The 11,874-nt window shown below is 33.6% G+C and overlaps 4 protein-coding genes across 6 annotated transcripts; 1 reads left to right on the forward strand and 3 right to left on the reverse strand.

The window, feature by feature from the left end:
- Positions 1–5: 5 nt before the first annotated feature.
- LOC108610360 (putative serine/threonine-protein kinase drkC) lies at positions 6–3,603 on the reverse strand. Of its 2 annotated transcripts, XM_089465590.1 has the most exons (9): positions 2,689–3,603; positions 2,463–2,552; positions 2,106–2,408; positions 1,618–2,048; positions 1,143–1,212; positions 769–1,080; positions 518–697; positions 305–446; positions 6–235 (listed from the first exon to the last, which is right to left on the reverse strand). In XM_089465590.1, the coding sequence occupies exons 2-9, from the start codon at positions 2,502–2,504 to the stop codon at positions 102–104; spliced, it is 1,614 nt and encodes a 537-aa protein (XP_089321716.1). In that variant the 5' UTR covers positions 2,505–2,552; positions 2,689–3,603; the 3' UTR covers positions 6–101. The 2 variants fall into 2 exon arrangements, with proteins under 2 accessions (XP_089321716.1, XP_017857906.1); XM_018002417.2 differs by having other exon boundaries at positions 2,463–3,603.
- A 206-nt stretch (positions 3,604–3,809) lies between these two features.
- Positions 3,810–4,821, reverse strand: LOC108610374 (uncharacterized). Its single transcript, XM_018002437.2, has 2 exons — positions 4,340–4,821; positions 3,810–4,285 (listed from the first exon to the last, which is right to left on the reverse strand). The coding sequence occupies exons 1-2, from the start codon at positions 4,368–4,370 to the stop codon at positions 3,993–3,995; spliced, it is 324 nt and encodes a 107-aa protein (XP_017857926.1). The 5' UTR covers positions 4,371–4,821; the 3' UTR covers positions 3,810–3,992.
- A 152-nt stretch (positions 4,822–4,973) lies between these two features.
- Kaz1-ORFB (serine protease inhibitor domain-containing protein Kaz1-ORFB) lies at positions 4,974–5,844 on the reverse strand. Its single transcript, XM_018002436.2, has 3 exons — positions 5,687–5,844; positions 5,354–5,617; positions 4,974–5,275 (listed from the first exon to the last, which is right to left on the reverse strand). The coding sequence occupies exons 1-3, from the start codon at positions 5,706–5,708 to the stop codon at positions 5,235–5,237; spliced, it is 327 nt and encodes a 108-aa protein (XP_017857925.1). The 5' UTR covers positions 5,709–5,844; the 3' UTR covers positions 4,974–5,234.
- Positions 5,845–7,104: 1,260 nt separating this feature from the next.
- On the forward strand, positions 7,105–11,603 carry LOC108610369 (uncharacterized). Of its 2 annotated transcripts, XM_089465592.1 has the most exons (4): positions 7,105–7,255; positions 9,706–9,835; positions 10,643–11,264; positions 11,325–11,603. In XM_089465592.1, coding segments are annotated over exons 1-4 (888 nt in total). In that variant the 5' UTR covers positions 7,105–7,254; the 3' UTR covers positions 11,460–11,603. The 2 variants fall into 2 exon arrangements, with proteins under 2 accessions (XP_089321718.1, XP_017857921.1); XM_018002432.2 differs by lacking the exon at positions 7,105–7,255 and having other exon boundaries at positions 9,387–9,835.
- Positions 11,604–11,874: the final 271 nt, after the last annotated feature.

An 11,874-nucleotide genomic window follows, 5' to 3' on the forward strand; every position in this document is an offset into this window, starting at 1 on the left:
GTTCATTCAACTTTGATTGCTACCTTTTTATTGAGATAAGAATATTAAACACAAATTTATAATATCTTAATGCAAATAAAATATTATACAAGTTCTTCTTACTAATTGAGTAATCCAATTATGTCTTTCATAGACAATCGTTGCGTTTGGTCGTGAATCCAGCAACTTTCAATCAAAGACTTATAGTGCTCACAATATTTAATATTACGAATATCCTGCAGTGGAGGACGCTCACCTGCATGTAATTATAATAATATTGATCAAATTCAACATATTACAATTTCAATGTTTGACAAGTACTTACCGCTAACGGCCAAATGGATGATGGCCAGTGAACTCATTTGTTCCAGGTGATAGAAGGGCTTCTTTCGTGCCAACACCTCCCAGAGCACAATGCCAAAGCTATAAACATCGCTCTTGTCTGTATACCATTGGCCCAGCGCAACCTTGATGTGAATGTTCAAAATATTTATGAATATATATAATATAGAATATAGTAATTTTAGGCGCAACAAACCTCGGGCGCCATATATGCTGGAGTGCCTATGCAATTCGTCATCAAAGTGGCCTGATCCCGAACCGTTCCGAAGTCGGCTATCTTCAAGGTGCGAAATGCATTGACGAGCAACAAATTGTGCGGCTTCAGATCGCGATGGATGACAGGCTTTGGTGTCATATCGTGCAGGTATGCAACACCCTACAAAAAACAAAAGAAATATATATAAATAAACTGTTTGTATAATCAATATACAATTCGATATTTCCCACCTTGGCCAGCTGTTGCATCCAATTGAGCACAGTTTTGTGCGTATACTTATGCTTCTTATCGCCATTGCAGTGCAAATAGTTATTAAGTGAGCCACAGTCGGCATATTCCATGAGAATCAATGTATTGCCATTAGCATCTTCCGTGGAGCCAAAGAATTTGATAATATTCTCATGGTTAGCTCGGAAAAGCTGCCGCACTTCTCTCTCAATCCATTTGCCATTCTCGGCACCCTTCTGAATTCTTTTCACCGCCAATTCAATATCAAATAAATTGGCTCGCACAACAACACCGAAGGAGCCTTGTCCCATTACCTATACAATAAATATAATTTGATTAAATTCTCAGAGAAATTGACTGTCTGACAGGGGCTTACCTCACCCAATTGCATCTCAGAGACATTTGCGGTTGTCGTTTCCAAATCAAAATCCATATCATAATACAGTCTGAAAATAGGAAAGTTTTAATAACTATTTGAAAACTCTAATAATATTACAATTCACATCCAATTCACCTCCCATACCAATCTGTTAGCACAAAGTTTTTAACTTTATTCAATTCAATATTTACTGCTCTCTTTGTTTGCTCTATATACGGCCATACATATTGTTATCTTTAATGCTTTTTATACCCATTACAGATGTGAATTTGGGCTATATTGGTTTTCAGAAAATAAATATAGCAAACAGAAGAAAGCGGGTTAATATTTAATAATTAAATTCACATTAATAGATTAGTTTTTAAATTTGTTTATATATAAATATGTATATCATATTTAAGTTCTGAAAACCAATATACTCTTCCTTTATCTTAAACGTGCCTACTCTAATATTAACTTTGAAATTAAATACCTTGCAATTATGTTGAGGTTCAAGATCACGTCCTCCATAGTGGGTCGCTTGTTCTTGTTATCATCTCGACATCGGGCAATCAGAGAGTTTAACTCGCTGAAACCGGGCATATCAGTATCCAGCGTTGACATATAGAACAACACTTCCCAGAGCACCACGCCGAAGCTATATACATCATACTGTTCGGTGTAGTAGTGTTCTATGGAATTTAGAAAGTATGTTTGCATACGTATGAGATGAGTTTCATTCAGATAGGCTTGTTTCTTTCGCCGAGTCTCTGGCGGCGCATAATCGTTGCAGCTCTCTTCAGCTCCGCTGGCCAATTCGCCGATCTTCAGGCAGCGAAGGTTGTTCGTCAAAAACAAATTCTGCGGCTTTAAATTACCGTGGTATATGGGTTTTGGCTTCAGAGCATGTAGAAATCCAACACCCTGCGAAATGGTCATATGAATATAGGTTTAATATATTTATTAGATTTCTATAGATACCCTGGCAAACTGCAGCATCCAATTGATTGCATCTCTTGGTACGTAATTTGGTACTCCGGCCCAGTGAATGTGAGTATAGAGCGATGTACCTTCCGCAAATTCCATAAGGACCATTGCTTTACCCGGTTTCTCGGCTGTGCCATAAAATTTGAGAAGATTCTCATGATCGACATTCAATAACTGCTCATATCTGCTCTTGAACCATTTATAGTCAATCAGAACATAGGGATAGATTTTAACGGCAATTTCTTTCTTATGCCATGTTGCCTTTCTCACTATGGAGCCATAATCTTTCACGATTTCCTTTAAAGTAGCAAACTCTAACTATTTGTATATTTTAATATATTATTTCATTACCTCCATAAAATCGATATCTTGCAATTTCACATCCGCACACATGTTAGATTCAAATAGCACTTGTAATTTATTAAGCAGGAAAAAGATTATCTAAGAGTTTTTCGTATAAAATATCAATATCATTGATAAAAGTTCAGAGTCTATGTTTCAGATAAGCAGATATTCAATATTGATATATGTATATATATGATAAATTGCTACACTTGTCTTATATTCGACGATTTACCTCGAACTAACTTATGTGACTGAAACCGTAGCAAATGTCCACTTGAGCTTATATATGCGACTGAATTAACTGATTAAACATGAATGATAAGGCTATCGTATTGCATTATAACTTTTTTCTATTAGAGGTCGATAGACCTCCACTTCCATAGCTGTAGCCTTGGGATAGACCAAGCCTTGTTATACCCTGTTTTTGGCAAAGTGGCAAAGTGCATGAAAATTTCAAACTTTTCAAATTGATGTACTCGGAGAGAGTAGTTGCAGTCAAATGAATCAATTTAGTGTGTTTATTATATGAACAAATTGTGTTTAATTAGCAGCACAAGCTAAAATGTAAGAATGAGCAGTTATGATATGAATCTTAATTGATTTCATGAGGCTCACAAAGTAAAAATATAACATGTCTCACGGTACGAATTCTTGTTTATTTATGAATACAATCTTTATTAAAGTTCTTTTATAATTTTGTGAATGAATTTTGTTTTTGTTTAGACAATATTTTTTAACTACTCTTAGAAACTCGTTTTTCTAGATCTGGCAAATGTGTGTCTATCAAAGAAACTAGAAAAATAAGAAACAACAACTTAATTAAAATCTCATTCAATAACAAATTGATATTATATTAGAAAAAAAATATTCATTATATATTATATTAGGCTTTCGTTTACTGAATGTATACAAATTTTATATATACATGTCATTTTTACAATTTAAAAAAAATCAATAATAATAATACAAATATCTCCCATTTCAATTATGTGTTTTATGTTTACATCTTTTTTTTAAATTCATGATATTAAATTCTAAGAAATTATGAGGCGCATATGAATGAAAATACTCAAGATTAGATAGAATGTGAAGTGAATCAAGCAACAGCAACAATTGAATTGCAGTCACTGGATTAATTTACGAATCTAATTTAGATATGAATATATAGCATATAATGCAGCTAAAATTTTTTTTTATAAATTTTCTGTCTCAAGATAAGAAATTCAAGCAACCAATGCAAGACTTGAATGACCTATACTCAATGAGTTTTGTGTGTCCATAGCTTAAAAAATATGTATTTAACAAATATTTATTGCTTTTTAAGAATTTTAGCTGACTACAGAACTCTTCTAATTTGAGTATATAGTATATCAGTTTATTGATATTTAGATATGTGTGCTCTAAAATTCTACAAACAAATATCGTGCGAATAATGTATATAAAAGTGCCTAAGAAATTTGCTTGTGAGCTGGGGAATATAATGCTTTATGTATTCCGATAAACAACAGCTAAGATAATTGCTTCAAGTTAACATCTTTAAGAGCCTGGCCCGTTGGTTAGCCATTTATCGTTGCTCTGATTCCAGATCAAAGTCCCTTCATCCGGCTGTGGATCGTGAGGCGAAATCTTTGTCCAGGTCTGGGTTTTTGGATTGTAAGCAAAATTCTTGGAATCGCCCGGCGGCGGCGGTGGCGTTTGGTTCAACAATGGAGGTCGTGTGATTGGCACAATATTCGGCTTATCGCCTGGGTGTACATTTATATATTCCACTTGTGACTTGGGATTGGAATAGTCAATGGCGAGGGTCTGGTAGCCCAGCAGCAAAACAACTGCAAAGACTTCGATGTGAATACATTTGAAACTGTGAGAATATTTTCACTTACGGCTTATGTGAAATAGGCCTAGTCGCAGCATTTTGTTTGTTTTTTATTATTATTATTTTCTCTTTTTATTTTTTGTTGTTCTCTCACTTTGTTGCTCCGCTTAATGGCAACAAACAGGCAAGCGTTTCGGCTGCGACTGCTCAGAATTTATTTTCTACACATTAGACAAGTCGCTAAAATAGCGCGAGTGTGAACATTGAAATCTCAGCTTATTAATATGTGTATGTGTTATACCCTGTAACCGGTAAGTTCTGTCGAGGGGTATATTCAGCGTGAATATGAACTTGTAAAAATTTATTGACTGGTTTAGTTACGATAAATATTCGGTATGAGCTTATGTTATAAGTTTGACTCAATTGACTTACGCAATAGGTTTTTAGTCTGAATATGTTAATTAAAATAAAAATATATTTAACAAACAATATAACAAATAGTATTTTATATAACAAAAATTATGTAGTGTATTTTTTATGTAAAGCTGTTCTTTAATATCTTAACTTGTATCAATATCAAGCAAAACCAAATATAAAATCTTGAGATTCTAGAAAGATTTTAATTTTTCTGAGTTTATATAAATATACGTATATACCAAATCATGTCCTTCATACCATATAGCAATAAAAATTAATTTGCATTTAATAGTTTTTCCTACACTTTATTAATAATAATTATTTATGCATTATTATAACTAAATGAGTAACATTCTTATTTCACTTTTGTTTTTTTGTTTGTGTGTTTTTGTGATACAAGGTAGCAGCGGATCGAGTATATTCTCCTCACTATTAATCGCTTGTTTTTATTCATACACATCTAAGGTCATTGGTAAAGCATTGAACTATAGATTGTGTAGCGGATATTTTCACTTCAGATCTTACAAATCCCCTAATGCAATGCTCTACGTAGTGCTGCAGACGCCCAAGTGTACAGAGCGAACATCTATGAATAAGAGTTGAAAGAGAGTCAAAAAAGTGTCAAAGAGAATTTAAGCGAATGTTTAAGACAAAGGCAACTCACTTTGACCACATCGAATGGCACAGTTGAGTCGTCCCTCGTTGTAGTAGTTAACACCGTCACTACCACAGATGGGATTATATTCACTGGTCGCTGGGCAGGTTTGGATACAAGCCAGCATGCGAGGCGATGCAGTTGTTGGTTGAGCCGTAGTCGATGGCCTAGGAGATGTAATCGGCTGGCCACGAATGAAAGTCTGTGTCAGGTCCTCATTCCAAAGCGGAAACTGCGGACGGGCTGCTGCAACAGCGATGAGCAAACAGAAAACTGCAAGCGGAATTCATGAGTTACGTTCTTTTTTCTTTTTTTAGCTTATGATTAGGAAACAAAACCCACCGAATATATGGGAAATTTCCATTTTTGTGCGAGTGCCACGAATTTGTCCGAACGACTGTGAAACTGAAATACTTCTGAGCCCGTCCAGCGACCCGTTGCGTACTTATAAGCGAAGCCCTGAACAGAGGCGTATTTTGGTATTGATTGCTATAAACGTCATCAGCTACACGAGCTTGGACGAGTGAATTTCGTGTATAGATCGAGGGGATTGCCCTGACTTCATATAGAGCTGAAACTGGTTACAGAATGTAGAAGACTGAATTACTTCTAAATTAATGATGCAATTCATGAGTCACTCGTTGGGCGACATCATATATTCAGTCTGACGGATATTCACTAAGGATTAACTATTCTGCGCACGATCGACTCTGCATTACCAAGTGTAAGAAACATCCATTGTACATTCTCTGAACGAACTGCATCTCTTAAAGCTACACATTTTAGAATTTTGATGCACCTTGATCATTGTTTAAAAAATAATACTTGTCGTACAACCATAAAATATTGTTTATTTCTATATATTCTCCCCTTCAGATGAGAACGTGGCATGACGCAGTATGGTGTATACAATGTTATAACAATTAACTTTAAGCTCTATTTACGACCTATTATTTTTTTGTACTCGGTTATGTAGATATATGTAAAAATATTTAGATACATAGATACATAGATACATAGATACATAGATACATAGATACATAGATACATAGATACATAGATACATAGATACATAGATACATAGATACATAGATACATAGATACATAGATACATAGATACATAGATACATAGATACATAGATACATAGATACATAGATACATAGATACATAGATACATAGATACATAGATACATAGATACATAGAAACATAGATACATAGATACATAGATACATAGATACATAGAAACATAGATACATAGATACATAGATACATAGATACATAGATACATAGATACATAGATACATAGATACATAGATACATAGATACATAGATACATAGATACATAGATACATAGATACATAGATACATAGATACATAGATACATAGATACATAGATACATAGATACATAGATACATAGATACATAGGTATATGAATTTGCTGAGCTAAAACCAAGAAACAATTTTATTAAAATAACTAGCATATTTTTAGGCTGAGTTTAAATTCAAATAAAAGTGACATGATATTAGCATGATAATTTTAACTGCAGCACAGTTTACATATTTTATTATTCAGTAAATTTATAGCTATATATATACACACATATATACACATGCCTGGGTATCGTCCCACTGTCCCACGTTAAACTCTCAACACTTTTCCTAATTTTACATATACGGATTTTTCTATTTATGGTGCCCACTCGCTAGACAAATAAATAGTCGCTGCGCCAAAGAGCCAAGGAAAAGCTCTTTGAAAGCTTTGCACGCAAAAGAAAAACATTTGGCATAGTTTAGACAATATTTACTAATTGGGCTGAACAAATTGAATTTACGTTTGCACAGTTTACAAACTTAAGTATTTCAATATTTAAGGCCAAAAATAGCGACGACTAATCAAAGCAATCAAAAGTGAGTGGAAAACATGTTTCGAATGCTTCAGATTAACGGGGGCAATGGAAAAATATATATGTCAAACAGTTAATGAAAGACATGTGTGTGTGTATGTGATGATATGGCTGAGGCCAGACACTTGTTGACAACGTGAATGTCTCGTGTTTTCATTATATCGTATTAGCACTCAACGATTTGTTTATCAAACCTCTAGGGCTACATGACTCAGTGGACTCTTTGGGCGATCGATCAGACAGCATATCCAATGGCAAGTAGAGCTAAATTAATATGGAAAGCAGCTTGTTTGCTTTAGATTAGACACAAGCGTTGACACTGCTCTCCACTAATATGCCTCGATTTATCGCTTATGCAGGCAAATATCGTGAGTAAATAGTTTGACCAGATTTGAGAATCGCGACGACATGAGCATGCGCTTATGGCATGCTTCTGGCACAGATGGCACTCGTGGCACTCAAAGAGCGGGTCCATAATGCCCAGCAGCACCTCTTAATTAAAACTGGTTCGATTGCAATACATTAAGATCTCATTTATCTATGATGTTCACAATTTGGCTGATTTTATTTCAAAGAAAATCAAATATTGATCTTATGGTTGCTGTTGAATTTATATAGTCAATATGAAATTTCTCATTTTGTTATGCCAAAATAAATATTTTCAATATTTTAAAATTATATTATTAGATCAGAAACATCTATATGGTTTCAAATATTCAAAATTCACACTTCATCAATAAAATGAAATAAATAAGTAAATTTATGGATGACAATAAGCAATCCTATTTTCACTTGAATAAAAATAATAAAAAGAATTGTTTATCGAAATGAGCGATATTAAAAAATAGTGTAGTAGTAGTAGCATGTAGTAGTGAGAGAGACAAGATTCCAAGATAAATTTGTATAATACAAATTTCTGGCAGAGCTAGATATAAATTGACTTAAGGAAATTAGAATAAGAAAAGGGAACCATGTAAAAAATTAAATTTAGATAAGAAGTTTCTAGTGAATTGAATATAGATAAGATAAAACCACAAATTAGATAATAAAGAATTTATCCCATTTCTATGAAGACTTATATGTACATGTAAGTTGCATATTTTAATTACTCATACATTACAATCACACAGAAGTTATAATTTTCGAGTTCCTATATTTCTTTACAAAAGTTTTCTATTTAAATATATGATTATCTATAGCCTATAGAAAAAATCTCTTCCATAAGCATTTTTCTTTAATTCAACCCACAATGTTGGCTTAAGATCAACCATACGTCTATTTAGCTTTCTAGCTTCTATGTCATTCGCCGTAAATCATTCAACAATCTAACCATTAATATAAATGAAACCATTAATATAAATAAATTGTATAGAAAATATTTAGCATAATTCTATGTTCTATTTGCCATACAGCCAAAGATAAATATCCAAGCTCTAAAATTCTTTAAAAATTTCTGAATATGCTTAAAATAAATATTATGGAAATATGTATTTACTAAAAAAGACATATTAAATAAATTGCTTATATTTTTATTAACTATATTTTTTGTGCAAATGCTTTGAACAACAAATCAAAAGGAAAAAAACATTTGCCGTTTTTCTTTATTAAGTCAAAAAAAATTTATGAGCGTTTTTGAAAAGCTTTTTTATACTACGTAAATTTGTTGGACAAAATATTTGTTAATGTTATATATCTTCAAATGACAAATAGAAGAATTACATACATACATATAAACATGAGGAAAATGAAGACTTCTCACAAGTCTATAACTATAATGGAATAAGCTTTATTCCTATCATATTCGTAAGCAGCATATTCAGCACATCCTTTGTACAAAATATCCTTGGGTTTTTGATGGAATATAAGAAAAACGCCCGTAAAGCATTAAATTACTTGACCGAAATGCATATTGTTTAACGGAATGAACTTGAGGCGCGAGCGCAATGCCCCATTAAATGGATAGCATGCTCCAGCCACGAAGGCGACGCATGATTAACTGCAGAACTGAGAACGGCACAGTGGGGGTGGGTGCATGCGAAACGCTGTCTTTGTTTTTCCAAAGGCAAAGGCAAAGGCAATAACAATGCGTGAGACAGTTTTCAGGAAATGAAATCAGTATAAAAACACAAATCACACAGGGAGCATTCAACAGTCTCCATTTAAGACGAACAGGTGGCGAGCGTTTATCAGAGCTCAGAGATTACTTCTCGCTGCTTATCCAGAATCTTGAATCCGTGAAAGAGAGAAAGAGAGAGAGAGCGTGCGAAAACAAGTTTAGATTACCAGCTGAGCGCGAGATTTTGTTATCAGTGAACGCGTCGCACTATCATCGCGTCCAAAGCGACTTAAAAGGCAAACGGCACTATCGCAGCCACTCGCAGTGCACATTGAGACGTCGTCCGGAGCGCATTTAGCATTCAATTCAATTGATTCGAAGTTCCATTTCGATTTCAGTGAAACTCTTACACCTACAACTCATTTTGTGCGTCGTGTGCTACGCTGAAATAACAGCTGACAAAATGCCAGAGAAACAAATTGTACCAGTTATCAGTCGATTGGAGGAGTTCGAAAAGAATTTACCAGGGTAAGTTCAAGCGGATTTAGTGAACATTATCTATGTATATGTATATATGTATATATGACCTTGCCGGCTAGGGGAAGTCATGTAATGTGTGTTGACGATAAGGCAGATTAGCCTTAGAAATCGCTACACTGAGAGAAAAATAAATTCATACAATAGGCAAAATTTGAAAAAAAAAAAAAAAAAAATTTATTTAAAAACATTATCAATTTAAAAAAAAAATGTATGATTATTATTTCATATTGATTCATTTTTAACATGTAAAACAAACTCTGTGGAATCTATAATTTTTTCTAACATTCATTAGTAAGCTTAATTTCATATTATATTCAAATTATAATTTGATAATCCAAAATGTATTCCACCATATTTTGATTTCAGGAAAAAAAAAACAGTTTAGTTATTTTATATAAGATTTTAGTTTGTTTAGATAAAAAAAATTTATTTAAATTTTTAGATTTTTGATAAAAAAAACAAAAGGAAAATTGCATTGAAAATTTTTAAAACTTAATTAAAGTTAGGAAAAAAATATAAATAATTAATTTGTTTTTTTTTTTTTTAATTTAATTTTGTTATTTTTTTATTTATTCATTTTTTTTTTTTTTTAATAATGAAATTATACTCTCAAAATATTTGTTCATTCATTAATATGTATTTATATTATATTATATATTTTTTTTTTATATCTTAATTGAATATTATTAGGACTTCGAAATTTTTCTTAGCCTCACATATATAAAACAAAAGTATATACATATATATAATAATTTAAATTAAAATAAAACTCGAATTATTTCATACGTCCTGCAGTTACCTGGACACACACAACAAGCTGGCCATATTGCTGGATTACGATGGAACCTTGGCGCCCATTGCTGACAATCCGAACAAGACCAAAATGCCCGTGGAGCTGGAGGCCATATTGCGTAGGCTGGCCAAGCATCCGCAAATATTTATGGCCGTCATTTCGGGTCGTGCACTGAGGGATGTGCACGCTCTTGTCAATATCGATGGGGTTACCTTTGCGGGCAATCATGGACTTGAGATTGAGTACCCGGATGGATCACGTCACGACTTTGAGCTGCCCGGCGAGATACAGCGAAACTATACGGCCATGGTGGATGAGTTGAAAGAGCGTGTGGAGAAGAATGGCGCCTGGGTGGAGGATAAGCGCGTCTCGCTTACCTTTCACTATCGCGATACACCTGCGCACCTGAAGGATGAGCTAAAGCAACTGGCGGCGGAGATCTGTCAGCGACATGGCTTCCGTCCCAATCAGGCGCACGAGGCCATCGAGGCGAAGCCGCCAGTTGACTGGAACAAGGGCGAGGCGGCACTTCACATTCTCAAGACCAAATTCGGCCCCAATTGGGCCGATGAAGTGCGCGTGGTGTTCGCGGGCGATGATACCACAGATGAGGATGCCATGCGGGTAAGTTCACTCAGCTATCATCCAACAATGCATCGATACTAATCATAATTGTTTACTCAGGTCCTGCAGGGCTTGGGCCGATCCTTCCGCATTGCTGCTGATGCTCAGATACAAACCTTTGCGGATTTCCGTTTGCCCAAGCAGGATCTCATGACGGATCTGCTCAAATGGATATCCACAGTTTACGTCTGTTAGCCAATTAAAAGAATTTATTTATAATTTTATTTTATCCATAAGAAACTGCAATTTGTTCAAACAAAATCACAATTAAATATTGTTAATTTTGCTAAGAAAATTTATGAAAATATATAATTTAATATTTTTGATAGCTAAACGAAAGGTAGTATTTAACTATTTTAATCAATTTACAAGAGCTTTGAAATTGTGTTTACTCTAAAGTTTAATTCATTTTAATTGAAAAAAAATAAAAAAATAAAAAATAATAAAAAATACATTTTAAATAACAGAAAACTACAATAAATATGTTAATATTGACTAACTATAAAATTCACATCAGTTTTGGTAATATTTTCAGATGTTTACTTTACATTATGTATCGTGCATTAAATACTTTATTTAATAATAGAATTTCATATTCCACATCAGTATG

This window comes from Drosophila arizonae, chromosome 3, assembly GCF_054131065.1.
Source record: "Drosophila arizonae isolate 15081-1271.41 chromosome 3, UAZ_ARI_1.0, whole genome shotgun sequence".
In the NCBI taxonomy this organism is placed as follows: domain Eukaryota; kingdom Metazoa; phylum Arthropoda; class Insecta; order Diptera; family Drosophilidae; genus Drosophila; species Drosophila arizonae.